This window comes from Girardinichthys multiradiatus, chromosome 7 (genome assembly GCF_021462225.1).
Source record: "Girardinichthys multiradiatus isolate DD_20200921_A chromosome 7, DD_fGirMul_XY1, whole genome shotgun sequence".
In the NCBI taxonomy this organism is placed as follows: domain Eukaryota; kingdom Metazoa; phylum Chordata; class Actinopteri; order Cyprinodontiformes; family Goodeidae; genus Girardinichthys; species Girardinichthys multiradiatus.
Window position 1 is genome coordinate 8,434,532 of NC_061800.1, and position 16,790 is coordinate 8,451,321.

The window sequence follows — 16,790 nt, forward strand, 5'->3', positions numbered from 1 at the left end:
GCAAACATGGTTCACACACCCTGGTTTGACTTGTGTGATGCTTAGTTTTCATTGTTAATCTTTAAATAAAGCTCTTTGTCTGTGTTCATTTCTAAAGGGAAAACCAGGCAGACTTACTATTTGGTTTCCATTATCATGCCTTCAGCACCAGATGTAGAAATATGTGGTAGTGTGGTTGCACTAAAACCAGGCCCTTGCTTCTGTGAAGACTGTCAAGATTCCACCTTGTTAAAGTGGAAATTGTCTCACATCAAGGTTGATTTAATTTCATAATAATCAGAACTAAACAATACAGGTCCTTCTCAAACAATTAGCATATTGTGATAAAGTTAATTATTTTCTATAATGTAATGATGAAAATTTAACATTCATATATTTTAGATTCATTGCACACTAACTGAAATATTTCAGGTCTTTTATTGTCTTAATACAGATGATTGTGGCATACAGCTCATGAAAACCCAAAATTCCTATCTCACAAAATTAGCATATTTCATCCAACCAATAAAAGAAAAGTGTTTTTAATACAAAAAACGTCAACCTTCAAATAATCATGTACAGTTATGCACTCAATACTTGGTCGGGAATCCTTTTGCAGAAATGACTGCTTCAATGCGGCGTGGCATGGAGGCAATCAGCCTGTGGCACTGCTGAGGTCTTATGGAGGCCCAGGATGCTTCGATAGCGGCCTTTAGCTCATCCAGAGTGTTGGGTCTTGAGTCTCTCAACGTTCTCCTCACAATATCCCACAGATTCTCTATGGGGTTCAGGTCAGGAGAGTTGGCAGGCCAATTGAGCACAGTGATACCATGGTCAGTAAACCATTTACCAGTGGTTTTGGCACTGTGAGCAGGTGCCAGGTCGTGCTGAAAAATGAAATCTTCATCTCCATAAAGCTTTTCAGCAGATGGAAGCATGAAGTGCTCCAAAATCTCCTGATAGCTAGCTGCATTGACCCTGCCCTTGATAAAACACAGTGGACCAACACCAGCAGCTGACACGGCACCCCAGACCATCACTGACTGTGGGTACTTGACACTGGACTTCTGGCATTTTGGCATTTCCTTCTCCCCAGTCTTCCTCCAGACTCTGGCACCTTGATTTCTGAATGACATGCAGAATTTGCTTTCATCCGGAAAAAGTACTTTGGACCACTGAGCAACAGTCCACGCCTGTGCACAGTGGCTCTGGATGTTTCTACTCCAGACTCAGTCCACTGCTTCCGCAGGTCCTCCAAGGTCTGGAATCGGCCCTTCTCCACAATCTTCCTCAGGGTCCGGTCACCTCTTCTCGTTGTGCAGCGTTTTCTGCCACACTTTTTCCTTCCCAAAGACTTCCCACTGAGGTGCCTTGATACAGCACTCTGGGAACAGCCTATTCGTTCAGAAATTTCTTTCTGTGTCTTACCCTCTTGCTTGAGGGTGTCAATAGTGGCCTTCTGGACAGCAGTCAGGTCGGCAGTCTTACCCATGATTGGGGTTTTGAGTGATGAACCAGGCTGGGAGTTTTAAAGGCCTCAGGAATCTTTTGCAGGTGTTTAGAGTTAACTCGTTGATTCAGATGATTAGGTTCATAGCTCGTTTAGAGACCCTTTTAATGATATGCTAATTTTGTGAGATAGGAATTTTGGGTTTTCATGAGCTGTATGCCAAAATCATCCGTATTAAGACAATAAAAGACCTGAAATATTTCAGTTAGTGTGCAATGAATCTAAAATATATGAATGTTAAATTTTCATCATGACATTATGGAAAATAATGAACTTTATCACAATATGCTAATATTTTGAGAAGTACTGTAAACCTGGAGATTTTCAAAAGGCTTGCACCACTTGCCGTGGACCACAGAGCTGAAATCTCAAAAGATTTGAGCATCTTCTGACTTCATTTTAAACACCTCACTGACATTGAAAATAGCCAACTTTGAGTTCCTTGCATTCAGTTACAGCATCCACACTAAAGAGTGTTAAGGTAAACCTCACACTTAGTTTGGTGTTGTGTGACCACTGAAAATGGAAAAGGTTAGATTTTGAATTTCCAGGTGGTCACAAGTCACAAACGTATAGCTCACCAGTCACTTTCCAGTGGATCTATACTGTTAGTCTCTGTCAGCATAAATTTATTTTTGCCTTTATTTGGATCAAATCACAGCTTCCTTTGAAAACAAGGTTACTATAGGTTGCTTGTCCATTGCAGACACTGTACAATACAAACAAGTTGAAGGAAGCCAAATTAGAAATCATATGCTGGTCTCTCCCAATCTTTCATAGGCCACATTCAACCATGAACATAACAGTGACACCTACCACATCACTGAATAACCAGTCTGCATTCCTCGATCAATCAGATCATAACCAAAAACAACAAAATCAGCATTATTACGCAATCTTATCATAGACCAAACACTACTTTAAAATTAATTGAGAAAGACTGATATCTTTTTACTTCGGTTCCAAGAATAACCTGAAACATATTTTGATGTAATTTCAAGTATTCAGGATATTTCTTTTCAGTGTGATAAGCAATAAATAAATGAATAACACATCCCGTCAGATGAATACATCCTTAGATGTTTTTGTTAATCAGACTAAATTCAGTTATTAGCTGTTTGACAGCTTGAGTAATTGCCATTTGACAGCTAGGTTAGAAGCCAGTTAGTGATAATGAAAGCAGACCTCAGGTAAGTAAGGTATTCAGCCTGCACAAGCTAATGAAGTCAGAATCAAGTAACAGATTGGAGCAGGGCAGAGTATGATTTCACAACTCATTAATCTTTGAACAAGCAAAATTCTTAAGTCAACAAATATTTGCTTTCAAAAATCTGTTTTTGTTTAGTGTGTTGAGTAACAGTTCTCCAGGAAGTTTGAAAGTATTTATTGGACTTTGCCTGTATTTCAGTTAATTAATTTAATATTTTATTCTATGCAAACACACATCTGAGCAAAGTCCTACAAAGCACATGATTTGTTCAGATTTTCTAAAAAGAGGATTTCTTTTACAAGAAACATACTAAATGTATAAATGTTCTGGTTATAGAACCAGTATTTTGCACCAAAAAGGTGATGGACCTTAACAGACATAAAGAAAGACAGATGTGTGCGGCCCTGTGGTTAGGACATTTATAATGTGCTTAAGTCTCATCAGGAAAGATCTCAGGAAAGGGTGACCTTTAACACTAAACCATTCTAATACCATACTGCTGTCTGTCAGCCTTGGGATACAGTAGAGATAAATGACGTTCCAGCATCACCTTGCACATCTGTTACTGTAGCATACGTAATTTCATATTCAGCTAAGCCAAGCGGCCACAGATTTTCTTAGACGTGTGGAAAACCTTTATGGCATAATCATTGCTTTTCAGAAACACAAACATGCACCTCTGCTACATATTGTATGTACGTTCTGTAAGATCCAATGTCGCAGTAATGGCCCTGTTACAAAATTACTTAGTTTCATGCAGAGCTATGCAGACTTCTGTCTGCTCCAATGATGATTAACTCACCTCGACATGACAAATGCTGAAAACACCTCTAACTGACAGCAGACCAACTTTCTGAATAATTTAGCTAGTAAGCATTTGGCCATTTTGTGACAGTCATAGACTGTCCATGTGTAGAATATTAAACTGTCATCCCCAATCGGTCGGACAATCTATATCAAAAAAAATAAATAAATAAGATGAAGGGAAAAAGTAACAAAAGTCTAGACTGTATGTTACAAGAGTGAATGTTCGACAAAATGTGCTTGGATTGTCTATGTTTAGACCCACATAAAATATTTTTAACATGGCAATAGATGAGAAACAGTCTCACAACAGCTTTAATTCAAGGAAACAAGAGAATCTAGTGATTTCCACTAGATTAGATCTTACCAAGTGTAAAGTTTGCTGGAGAGCGAATTATGGTGTGGAGCTTTTCTTTCAGGAGTAGGGCACGGCCCTTTAGTTCCAATGAAACTCTTAATGCTTTAGCTAACCAAGACAATTTTGAACAATTTATTGCTCCCAACTTTGTAAGAACAATTTTAGGAATGAGTTTGTTGTGGAGGATCTGCACAGAGTCCTGACTTCAACCTGACAAAACACATTTGGGATGAATGAGAGCGGAGATTGAGAGCCAGGCTTCAACATCAGCGTCTGACCCCACAAATGCACTTTGGGAAAAAAGATCAAAACTTCCCTGGTGGAAAGACTTCCAAGAAGAGCTGAAGCTGTTATCGCTTCAAAGTGTGGGTGGACATTTTATAAAACCCTATAGAATAAGAATAGGATGTCACTCAGATATATTCTTATATGTGTGAATGCTGATGACCGAATACTTTTGTCAATATAGTTTACTTGAATACAAGAAGAATTGGACTAAAAATGAAAAGAAACGGGTCTCATTGTTTTAATTTCACTTGATTTCATTTAGAAATTCTGGTTTTAAAACTGAACAACATTCTGCAAATAACATTCCTACAACACAATAGTCTCAGTTATGGTCTAGGGTTACATTTCACTCAGCAATGTTGGGCATCTTGCCAAAATAGAAAGAAATTAGACATGCCAAAAGTACCTTCAGATTTTAATAAAATAACAACACAATCTGCAAAGTGTCTGTTTGGCAGCTGCTTTATTTTTGGCATTATCAGTGATCCTTAACACACAGGCTGTGTAGTTAAAGCATTGATGGAAAAATGCTGTACAGAAAAAACATCAGTCTGGACCCCATCATTTTCAGAGCAGTCTAGGAAAAACTATTTCTGAAAACCATTTGTAGAAATTTACTGTTTACTGTATGTTGGTTGGACTCAAGTCATTTCTACCTTACTGTATCTTAGAAATCTTAGTAGAGAAGCTTCTGGATCTTGACAAAGTCTAATGCTGCAGACAATTATGATCATCTGTGGTTGCTTTGTCTGTAGTCCTCTTATGTCTGTGTTGTCATGCTTTTGAGGAATCCAGAGCCAGTCTTCCGGTTACAGTCCTCTGATATGACTTTAAACTGTGCTAACTATAAATTCCATGGCTTATGAAAGTCTGTGGTGATGGCAGAATGATTAAACTCAGCAGAAATGTTATTAGCAAAGTCAGGAGGGAGAGCTTCTGACATGCCTTCAGCTGAGAAGCATGCTGAGCCTCATTATGGCCTCTCCCAGTACCTTATTACCAGGCAACACATGGTGATTTGCCTCACAGTTTTCTTGTTGTGCTTTCTCTAGTTTACATGCCAGAAGGAGCACACCCACCATTGTTCTGAGGGATCATTAAACTGAGCAGGGTGGTCAGGTTAAGGTTTGGATATCTGCTACTGCAGACCACCCAGAGTTTACATCTGACCTCTCCTCACCCCCTTACAACCCCCACCTCCCCTCACCTTCAGATGAGCAGAACATTTGGATAGAGGTAACAGTGACACAGCAGTCCCCTGTGTTAGCTTTACATACTGTGTCATGCAAAAGTATTCAGTCCTCCTTCACTTTTTCGACATTTTATTAAGTTACAGTAATACTATTTATTTTATTGGGATTTTATGTGATATATCATCACAAAAGTGGAAAATAAATTGGTTTTATGGTTTTAAATATTGTTTTTGTTTTTAATTTAACCACCCAGAGGAAAAAAGAAATCTGCAAGTCTTATGTGTGAGTCTCTATCTTTGCACACATTGGCACTGAAATGTCTGCCAGGCTCAGTCACAAGGCTTCTCACCGATTTTCATTAACTCACAGAAGCATTCATGAAACTGGCATAGTAAAGCATCCCCACAGAATGATACTGCCACCACCTTGCTTTACAGTGGAAGTACTGTGTACAGGGTGACGAGCGGTGTGAGTACCACAAATAGCGCCTTGCAAGTTCAATTTTAGTTTCATCTGAACACATCACCTTCTGCAACATATTTGCTGTGTCTAAATACCTTGTATCAAACAGCAAAGGGAACTTCTTTTTTTTGCCCTTCTTTTAACACCTGCTTTCTTGCCACTCTTCCACAAAGGACAGATTTTGGGGCTGCACGTTATTATAAAAAATATGGAGTTGCGATATTAATGTAATGTATTGTAATTAAAAATACTACTGTATTTATAATACTGTAATTACTAATACTATATGGCCACACTAATATTTACATCACTACTGTTTTGCATCTTCACAGTTCCCTTGAAACTTTGCATCTTGGCAGTGAAAATGTCATTTAGCTGGGCAATTATGTTATTGTCAAGCTGAGTTTGAATGCATGGCGCCTGAACTATTATAAGCTACCTGATATTGCATCTAAGCAGTGCTTTGCATTTACAATTTGCAAAAAAACAAATCCCACATTAAAATTTACATTGCAACAATGATTATGATACAATATATTGTAAAGCTCTAAATAGTTGTCTTATTAACATATTCTTCTTATAGACTTCTAGAAATCCAAAAAACATTACTGCCTCTCTCACATTGTCTTCAGGCTGTGCCAGACACACATAAGCTGAGATTTGTTTTACTTTCACTGCAGAAACAATAGAGACCCAAAGGTTTTTTTTCTTTTTTTGACCGATCAGACTCACATTTGTATGTTGGTGCATAGTAGTGCAATTCAATCTAGAATGCAGGTAGAAGCTTTTCATTAAATGCAAAACATTGATATTGTCTTTTTTGCGCATTCATCAGATTAGATTGTAGATACACCCTGCTGCAGGGTCAGAGCACCTGTCCACTAAACGTCTCACCTGAGAACAGATTGTCTCCTGCCTGAAAGGAAACTCACTAGGAGGAGTAAAAAAGAACATGAAACAATCAAAAATCCAAAAAAAAAAGTACTACATGTTTCTCTGCCAACTTATAATCATCACAAGATACTTTGTGTAACAGTGTTGTTATTTAGGGTCTCTCCAGCAGTTTAAACAGACATGTGCTGTAATGTAGCTGACAGGACAGATCTTGTGTGCCAAAAACATCTCTGGTTCTGGTAATGGGAGGTTTATGTGGATATGTGAGATGCAGAGCTAAAGTAAATGCCAACAAAAATTAAAGGGAAGTTGCAACACAATGAATTCTTGTTTTGCAGGTTGAAGCAAATTATAAAAGGAGAAACCAGCGCTGAGCTGCTGTTTGTTTTACCCTCATTGCCCCCGCTATATGAGGCAGCTCTTCTGTGTTTTATTTACAGCAGTGGGAACGGCGTCACCAACGGTAACGTGACTACAGCATCGCATTGTTCTCTTTTTCTGCAGTGGAAAAAAGTGATTCAGATGGTATCATGAGACTTACAGCACTTTAAAGGTTTTATTCAACTACAAAAAAAAATCATGGACAGGCGCGTCTCGACTCAAGGCGACACTCAACATTTACAATGAAATTGGGCTGTCTATTCAAAGTCTGATGTTGTCATGGTTGGTATTGAGGTCGGACCAGGATACAGAGAGACCCTAGGCAGCCATATTGTAGCAGAGGTCATGGTTTAATGGAGAATGAGGATAACTTACAGGAGATGGTAACTTAGCATGAGACACTGGAATGAGCTGGAGCAGTACTGGCTGGAAAGCAGATACATTGCAGGAGATACACTGGCTGAGAATAGGGAACATTGCAGACTTGGCGACAGGGAACACTGGGAACAGGTGAATATAAATACAGGGGAAGTGGATGATGAGACAATGGGCAAGAGAGAGAGGCAGGTAATCAGAGTGAATGATTGTAGGTGCGCAGGCCAGGTGAAGGGAAATGAGGGAATTAGTTACTATGGGAACGGGAGCTAGAGAATGCAGCGACAGGAGGGGAAATCTAGACTAATGGAAAACAGACCTAAGGAAACCTATATAAATAAAATCCCTAACATAAAATACAAAACTAAATCCGGAAGAAACACTAACTAGACAAAGCAGGGACATGAAGAACTATACTAAAGAGCTAGGCTGGGAAAGAACAACTAATCATAAGGGAAACAAGCAACTGGGTAAATAACAACAAAAAGGGGTCTTAGGCCAAAGGGGAAAGGGAACTAATAAACTAGAAGAGTGCAGCAAGAACAAATAACCTACCAGTAAAGAAGCACAGAAACACTAAGCAAGAAACTAAACTAGAAAACCCAAAGAAGCAAAGAGAACTGTAATAATAATAATAATCAGAGGAGAAAACCATTCTAAGTAACAAATGAGAAAGCAACCACCAAGGGAACTATGGGCGAGGGGAGAAAGAACTACTAAAACTAAGGGACAGGAGAGAGACCAAAACTATCAGGAAACAGAAGGAATAAACAAACATAACTACTAAACCCAAAGGAATAGAAACACCTAACTGAAAAGTAAACAAACACAAAACCAAAACAAAGTCTAAAATGGCAGATCCTGACATATGTGAATAAGCAGGAGAAAAAAAGGCCTTGGGATGTAAAATCACCAACCTGAATGGAACTCTCCTGGCTGATTTTGCTTCTGCTGCGCTGTCCTCCACTGTGAGCATTGTGCTGCCCTTGGTTTGACAGTGTTATCAATTATGAATTAAAGTGCAAACTCTGGTATCTCTCAGACTGCTGTGTTCCACTGACCCAGATCTGCTTTTACAGTTTTATTCTGCCCTTTTTTTTTATCATGTAAGCTTTCTTTACTTCAACTGGTTGAAATATTCAGTGCCCGATGTTGCTATGGAGGAGTGGAAGACCTGGAGATGATCCAGAGCCTCTCACAATCCACTTATTATTAGATTTAGATGTTAGGCATGGGGTAGAAGAAGGTTTTCCCATTGCTTTTATTTGAAATAGAAGATTCACAATTATTCCTAAAATAATATAACAAAATATGAAAGTCATATTAATGTTGTCTATAACATTTATTTAACAGGGGCCACTTTAATCGATACACCTTGCTAGCACTGAGCTGGATCCCCGCTGTCCTTCAGAACTTCCTTAATTCTTTGTGGCATAGATTCAACATGATATCAGAAAATTCCTCAGAGGTTTTGGTCCATATTGACATGGAAGCTTCACTCAGTTATTGCTGAATTGTTGGCTGAACTTTCACAGTGCAAATGTCATGTTCCACCTCATCGTGTTTGCTGTCAAATTGGGATCTGGTCTCTATGGAAGCTATTGGAGTACAGTGACCCTGTCACATTCAAGTAACCAGTTTGATGTGATTTAATCTTTTTGACAGGGTACGTTATCCTCCTGGGGGTAGGCATCAGAAGATGGCTACACTGTGTTAGAGATCGTTTATCATTATTAGGATGGGGGAAAAAAACAACTTTTAAGGGGTGTTTAAAGTCAGTCATACTTTGTCCAGACTCGCTTTATGAGTGCTGAAAAAGGCAATGATTACAATGTGTGGTTCTTGTGTGAATTGTTAATGTTGATACTATCACCACCATATGGATTACATATTAATTAAAAAATAAGTTTATCTGAGCAAATAAACAACCCTTAACAAAAACCACACATCTAAAATCCCTCATATGTTCAAATGCTCAGTATTTTTATACTCTATTTACTGTTTACTTAGCCCAGTTCTATACACATACATCAGAACTCCTCAAAGAGCATCATGTGTTCATAAAATTCTTTAATCACACTCTTGAAAACACTAACATATACGCAGTGCTGTCCCAAGAAAATATTAAAAAACATCAGTACTTACTTTCAACCCATAAACTCAATGGTAATGTAAATAGCTAATATTTTGAACTCTGTGTTACTGCCATGATTTGTGTTTTTCAGTGAGCCTGGGCAGCTGCTAACATCCTTCACCCCTGAGGATAAAAAGTGCACCAGAGCTGTTGAAGTTCCAGCATTGTGCACGGTGAAGGGCCCCATTATGGCTGCCCATCGGATCAGAGCCTCCACCAACAACAACACTTCTCTCCCCCGCTGCAAATCGGAGGGGACGCTCATCGATCTCAGTGAGGGCGTGTCAGAGGCCAGTCTGACTGAGGTCAAAGGTCAGCATTCAACAAGAGAGGACGTTGTTTCACTTTTTAATTTATTTAAATTAAACTTCAGAGTTGCACAAAAAATTTTTATTTTATTTTTTTAAAACTATGGTATTAAAACCATGACATGCATTAATATGCTCTGTAAAGTTTCATTTAAGTGAGTATTAATGGTACAGTAAGGATGAACACTGATGGCTTTGATATTCCACCTGTTCAAATATAAATAGTTTAAAAAAATAGTTTAGGTGTACAGTGCCTAGCAAATGTGCATATCCCAATTTAACTATTTCACATTTTGTCATAATACAATTTAAAACTTAAATCTATTTCAGTGGGATTTTTTTTCTCTAACATACACCAAGTAGGGCAAACGTTTTGCAAATAAAAATTTACAAAGTATGTTAAACATGTGTTCAGCCCCCTTTACTTTGTTACCCCTGTGTAAAATGTTATGCAAACAACTGCCCTCAGAAATCACTTAATTTGCAATTTTAGTCCTGCTGTATGAAGTTTATTCTCAGTATGAATCCAGTTTTTCTGTGAAGGCCTCAGAGAGAACATTAGAGAACAAACAGCATCATGAATACCAAGAAAACAGCAGACAGGTGAGGGAGAAAGTTGTGGAGAAGTTTAAAAGGGGGTTAGGTTATAAAGCAATATTACTAGCTTTGGAAATCTTACAGAGCCCTGTTTAATCCATCCAAAAATTAAGACTGTGGTACACCTTAAAACCTACAAAAACAAGATGGTAGGCTTTGAACTGACAGGCTGTAAAGGAACCAATTAATCAGAGAAGCATCCAGGAGGCCAATGTAAATCTGAACCTAACAACTCAGATGGGAGAATCTGTCAATAGGGCAGCTTGTAGTGATTCACTACAGAAATCTCGACTTGGTGGAATACAGATTGGAGGAAAACCATTGTTAAAAGAAAGCCATGAGATGTCCCAATTTTGGGGACGTGACGAACATAGAAGATACTTTTCTGGCAAAACACTTTTTGTGGAAGAAAATAAAAATTTCACATTACCTTCAAAACATCATTTCCGGGGATGAAACATGGTGGTGGGAGCATCATGCTCTGGGCATGTTTTCTTCAGCAAGGACGGAATGGAGCTACATACAGGGCATTCCCCGACAAAAACTTGATAGAGGCAGCAAAATAATTGAGACTGATGAGAGATTCACCTCCCAGCAGAACAACAGCTTTAAACATACAACCAGAGCTACTATAGAATGGTTTAATCAAATAATCAATATCCATGTGTTAGAATGTCCCATTCCAAGTCCAGACCTAAATCCAATTGAGAATGCTTAGTAAGAATTGATGTTTACAGATGCTCTCCATCCAGTCAGACTGAGCATGAACAAGAAAGGGCAAACATTTTACTCTCTGAAGATGCACACCTGGTAGAGACATACTCCAAAAGACTTGCTGCTGTAACTGCAGTATAAGTTGGTTCTACAAAGTATTCACTGACGGGGCTGAATACAAATACATGGCACCTTCCCAATTAAATACATTGAAGTTTGTGGTTGTAACATGACAAAATGTGAAAAGTTCAAGGGGCATGAATACTTTTTCAAACCTCTCTATGTGACAAAGTTTAATATTTTATTTACTAATTTTATACATTACAACAGTTTGGAAAAAGATAACAGTATATCTTCTTTTGCTGTCTATTTCAGTGCCTTCTCCCAGTACCTTGCGATTGGATACCACTGCTTCCTTTGGTGCTGCCAGGGAAGTCATTGCCATAAAGGACTACTGCCCATCCAGTTTCACCACTCTCAAATTCTCTAAAGGCGACCATCTCTATGTTCTTGACTCATCGGGTGGAGAGTGGTGGTATGCCCACAACAACACAGAGATGGGTTACATCCCTGCAGCTTATGTGGAACCCATCAACTACAGAGACTCATCCTTCAGCGACAGCGGGATGATCGATATGGTGGGAGACAGTAATGAGGAGGGAGCCAAAGAAATGGACCTGTTAGGAGAGTGGACAGGAATGATTCTTAAACCGACCACTTTTCAAAATGGAAATCCTTTTGCAACGACCCCGTCCTCGACAAACCCTTTTCTAAACGGAGGTCCTCAGAGTTCATTTGATCAGACAATGAAAGAGAAATCAGTTGACCTTCTTCTGTTTGATACACTCTCTTCGTCTGGCCCCAATTCTACCAGAAACACTGGAGACCATGGTTTTAGCAGCAGTGTTTTCAACTTGAACCCTCTTAGTCCCACTGTGGGTGTGGGGCAAACATTTCAGAGAGACAACCCGTTTTTTAGAAGCAAGCGTTCCTACAGTCTGTCTGAACTGTCTATCCTTCAGGCTCAAACAGACACTCCTCAAGCCTCCAATGGTTTCTTCGGAGGTCTCAAAGCACCAGCACCTGAGCAGTTCCAGAGCAGGGAGGACTTCCGTACAGCTTGGCTCACCCATCGCAAGTTGGCCAGGTCCTGCCATGACCTGGATTCACTGGGTCAGAACCCAGGCTGGGGTCAAACTCAGCCAGTGGAAACAAACATTGTCTGCCGTTTGGACAGCTCAGGAGGTGCAGTGCAGCTTCCGGACACCAACATTAGCATCCTTGTACCCGAGGGTCACGTGGCACCAGGGGACACGCAACAAATCTCCATGAAAGCTCTGCTCGACCCACCACTAGAGCTTAACAGTGACCGCTGCACCACTGTCAGCCCTGTGGTGGAAATCAAGCTCAGCAACATGGAGACTAAAACCGCCATCACCCTGGAGATGAAAGTGTCCATCGTTGTGAAAATGGAGAGCAGACAGACTACGGAAGTCTTATGTGTGAGGAGTGATTGTAAAGAGGGGCCTTACACCCCCATCCCTCAAACATACATGTATGGGGACACTGTTCAGGTGGGCCTGGATAATCTTGAGCCATGCATGTACATATGTGTAGTTGCCCAGGCCCAGTCTTTACTTGCTGAATCCACAGTGTGGGAGCATGTGGTTAAAAAGGTCACCATAGGAGTTTATGGTCCAAAACACATCCACCCATCCTTCAAAACTGTGGTGGCCATGTTCGGCCATGAATGTGCTCCAAAGACCTTGTTGGTGAGCGAAGTCGGTAAACAGGCACAGTCTGCACCACCAGTTGTCCTGCAGCTTTGGGGTAAACACCAGTTTGTCTTGTCAAAACCTCAAGACCTCCATGTTGGGGTTTACTCCAACATGGCTAACTATGAAGTAAAAGCCAGTGAGCAGGCAAGAGCAGTCCGGGGTTTCCAGGTTAAATTAGGCAAAGTTAGCAGGCTGGTTTATATGATTTCAACACGGAATGATGAAGATGTTTCAGATTTCACCCTAAGAATTCAGGTCAAAGATGACCAAGATTGTATATTGGCTCAGTTTTGTGTCCAAACACCAACACCACCACCAAAAGCAGGCCCAAAGACATCAGTGCAGCGGCGATTCCTAAAAAAGAAGGAAGTGGGGAAAATAGTTTTGTCTCCTCTCGCTGTTGCGACCAAATACCCTGTTTTCCAGGACAGGAAGATAAACAACCTAAAATTTGGTAAATTAATCAAAACGGTAATCAGGCAAATGAAAAACCAGTACTTGCTTGAGTACAAAAAAGGAGACTTTGTAGCTATCTTGAGTGAGGAGAAGATCAAGCTGAAGGGCCAGTTGTGGACAAAAGAGTGGTACATTGGGTATTATCAAGGGAAAATAGGGCTCGTTCATGCTAAAAACATTCTAGTTGTTGGCAAAGTAAAGCCCATTTACTTCAGTGGGCCTGACCTTACAACCTCATCGTTACTGGAGCAAATACTGAAACCCTGCAAGTTCCTCACGTACATCTACGCTTCTGTAAGAACAATACTGATGGAGAACATTGGCAACTGGCGAGTGTTTGCGGACGCTCTCGGATACGTCAACTTGCCCCTGACACATTTTTGCCGCACAGAGCTGGACAGCGAGCCAGAGAGGGTGGCGTCGGTCCTGGAGAGGCTAAAGGAAGACTGCAACAATGCAGAGAGCAAAGAGAGGAAGTCCTTCCAGAAAGAACTCCTGACTGTAAGTTACAGCTTTGACTCGCTCCTCTGTGGCAGTAGCTTAGTACTCCAAAAAAAAACAGGAAATGCTAATTGCTTCCTTTTGTTCTAAGCTTTGCGTCTCAGTTGGATACGTTTTATCCTTCATGTGTCCAATTAAACGGCCATATGTCTGAAAGATTTCTATCAGAGAACAATCTCTCCTTTCCTTAGGTTTATAATCTCCATGCAGCTGCTTAAGGCCTCAAGCTTCAGGCAGTGATCTAGTTCTGCTAATTCCGCTGGGAGTGCAGTCGATAACTGCTGTGTAGGCACCAAGTTCTAATAGGGACCCAAGGAGCTGTGGAAAGCAGCAGAGGGCTTTGTTCACCCCCTACCAGTGTCTGTTGCTGGAGTTTCACAGTGTGCAGTTTCCATATATTATGCTGATCTGATAAATCCAGTTTATCTTTACAGACACACAAATCAACCCAGGAGGGGAGTAAAACTAGCCAGTGAAACAGCAGAAGTAAATAGCATTACGTTCTAGTACTTTGAATCTCAGAGACAGTATTGGCTGGTATATGCAGCCTTTGACGCATCGTGTTTGTAGCCAGTGCTTTTTGTCTTTTTAAATGCTTTAAGCAGGTGTTAACAACCCAGCTTCCTTTGGCAGGAAAATGTGGATTTTTCAGTACAGCCCCAAGGGGCCGGCGATTCTCCTCCACAGATGGCTTCCTCGATAATTGTTCCGATGATAACCTGACCTTATGTTTACAGTGTTGTGAACCCCCTCAACACCCACCAATGTTTTCTTCTGTTTCTGTTTTTTGTCAAACCTAAATGTGTCAGATCAACAAACAAATTCATATCAAAGATAGACTGAATTAATACAAATCAATATTTGCAAATGAATAATTTCATTCATTGAATGAAAGAAGCTGTCTCTATGTGGAAAAATAATTGCTCCCTAAACTTAATAACTGTTTTGTGCCACCCTTAGCTGCAACAACTGCCATCAAGCATTTGTGATAAATGGCAATATGTATTTTACATCACAATAATTTTGATGTAGCCACATTGGAGGGTTTAGCTCATAAACATCCTGTTCAAGGTAATCCCACAACATCTTAATCTTAATTGATTCGGATAATAGACGAGGCCTTCGAAAAAACTGTTATTAATTTTTTTTCAGACACCCAGAGATGGACTTGCTGGTTTTTGCATTGATCTCTGAGATGCTGCATACTCCCTTACAGATTTCTTCTGTTTGTGATTTTTTGTTTCACTTCCCTTCATTGCAGAATTGTTTTTATCCAGCCACAACAGGGGTTTCTGAGCTTGTTTTAAACTCATGCTACACCATCTCAGTCAGATTTGATTCCAGACTTTGACTAGGCCACTCCAAAATGTTTGTAGTCGTTCAGAGGTGGACCTGCCGGTGCATTGGATCTAAACATGATAGAGAGCAGAATACAAGGTTTAAATTATGGCCAGTTGTTCAGGTCCTGAAGCAGCGAATCAGCCACAGACCATCACACTACCACCACCATGTTTGGCTGTCAGTAGTATGTTCTTTTTAGTAATCCCCTGTTAGTTTTACACCAGTTGTAGCATACATCAGAAGGTTCTACTTTAGACATTTCAGTCAACAGATTATTTTATTTTAGTTTCTTCTTGTTGAAGCATAAACACTGACTTTAACTGAGGCAAGTTTGGTTTACAGTGCTTTCATATTCTTCTGGGCTTGTTCATCACCTCCAATATGAGTTGTCAGTGCACTCTTTTAGTAATTTTAGAAGACCAGCCTGTCCTGCGAAGATTCAGTAGTGTTCCAAGCTTTTTCCTCTTGAGGATAGTGGTTCTCCCTGTGGTTCACTGGAGTCCCGAAACCTTAGAAACTACTGTGAGCCTTTGACTTTATTTCTCATCTGTTCTCAAATTTCTTTAAGGCACAATATTTTGCTTTCTGACATCTTTGAGCCTACTTCATGTTGTCTGAAAGGTGTTATGCAGTGATTCTACAGATCTGGCAATAATCAGACCTATTTGCAAATACAATATGTGGTTATTAATAGTTAATTTCTTTAACAAGAAGGACCATTGTTTTTTCGCATAGAACCAGGTTGGTGTGGACAGCTTTTTTTCAACCTTAATTAATGAAACAATCATTTGCAAACTGCTTTATGTGTTTATTAAGGTCAACTTCGTTTGATATTAAAATCTGTTAGGGAACAAATACGTTTCATGATTGTCTCTGTGAAACTATTTTTTTTTTATTTAGTTTTTTCCACTCTAAGACTGTAAACGAGCAACCTTTCTGGACAGCGTTAAACTTGTTTGTCACAGCGTGCACGCATTGTTTCACTGTCCGTATATAATCCTGCAGAGACTCTCTGACAGCGGTCAGATTTGTACTAAAGCTGAAGTTACACAGAACAGGAACACTGTAATTTACCCAAGGTTGTAAACACTAGTTAGAGCCATTTATAGACAGAGAAACTGTGGCATGAAGAACATAATAGAAGGTGGTAGATAAAAATATGCCCTCTATGGAAGTTAAACAGTAAGGCTGTTCTAATTATACTTCTGTCTGCATTACATTTTCATCATGAAGCAGTCCGGCCATTTAAAAATCACAAAGGTTTTTTGTTTAATCTGAAATCTATTCTGTTACCTGAAAAGGTTAAAGAAGTTCTGGTCCTCCAGAGAGGTGGGTTCCAATGCATGTGTGGGCTGCAGTTTAAATAGGGAAGATTTAAATGCTGTCGAATGGAATCGTCTTCTCCCTTAAAATGAATGGGTATCTCTTACAGTGAGGATAGACTCTCACAGTTTGCCTGTGAGTGTGTTGGCACTGATAGGAAGTCTATTTGTAGAAGAAAGAGAGC

At 39.9% G+C, this 16,790-nt stretch overlaps 1 protein-coding gene across 1 annotated transcript in view; it reads left to right on the forward strand.

The window, feature by feature from the left end:
- LOC124871098 (SH3 domain-binding protein 4) overlaps positions 1 to 16,790 on the forward strand; it is a 75,130-nt gene that overhangs the window by 22,029 nt on the left and 36,311 nt on the right. The window contains exons 2-3 of the mRNA XM_047370102.1: positions 9,680 to 9,900; positions 11,583 to 13,942. Coding sequence (XP_047226058.1) covers positions 9,777 to 9,900; positions 11,583 to 13,942 — 2,484 coding nt within the window. The 5' untranslated portion in view covers positions 9,680 to 9,776. The remainder of the gene's footprint in view (positions 1 to 9,679; positions 9,901 to 11,582; positions 13,943 to 16,790) is intronic.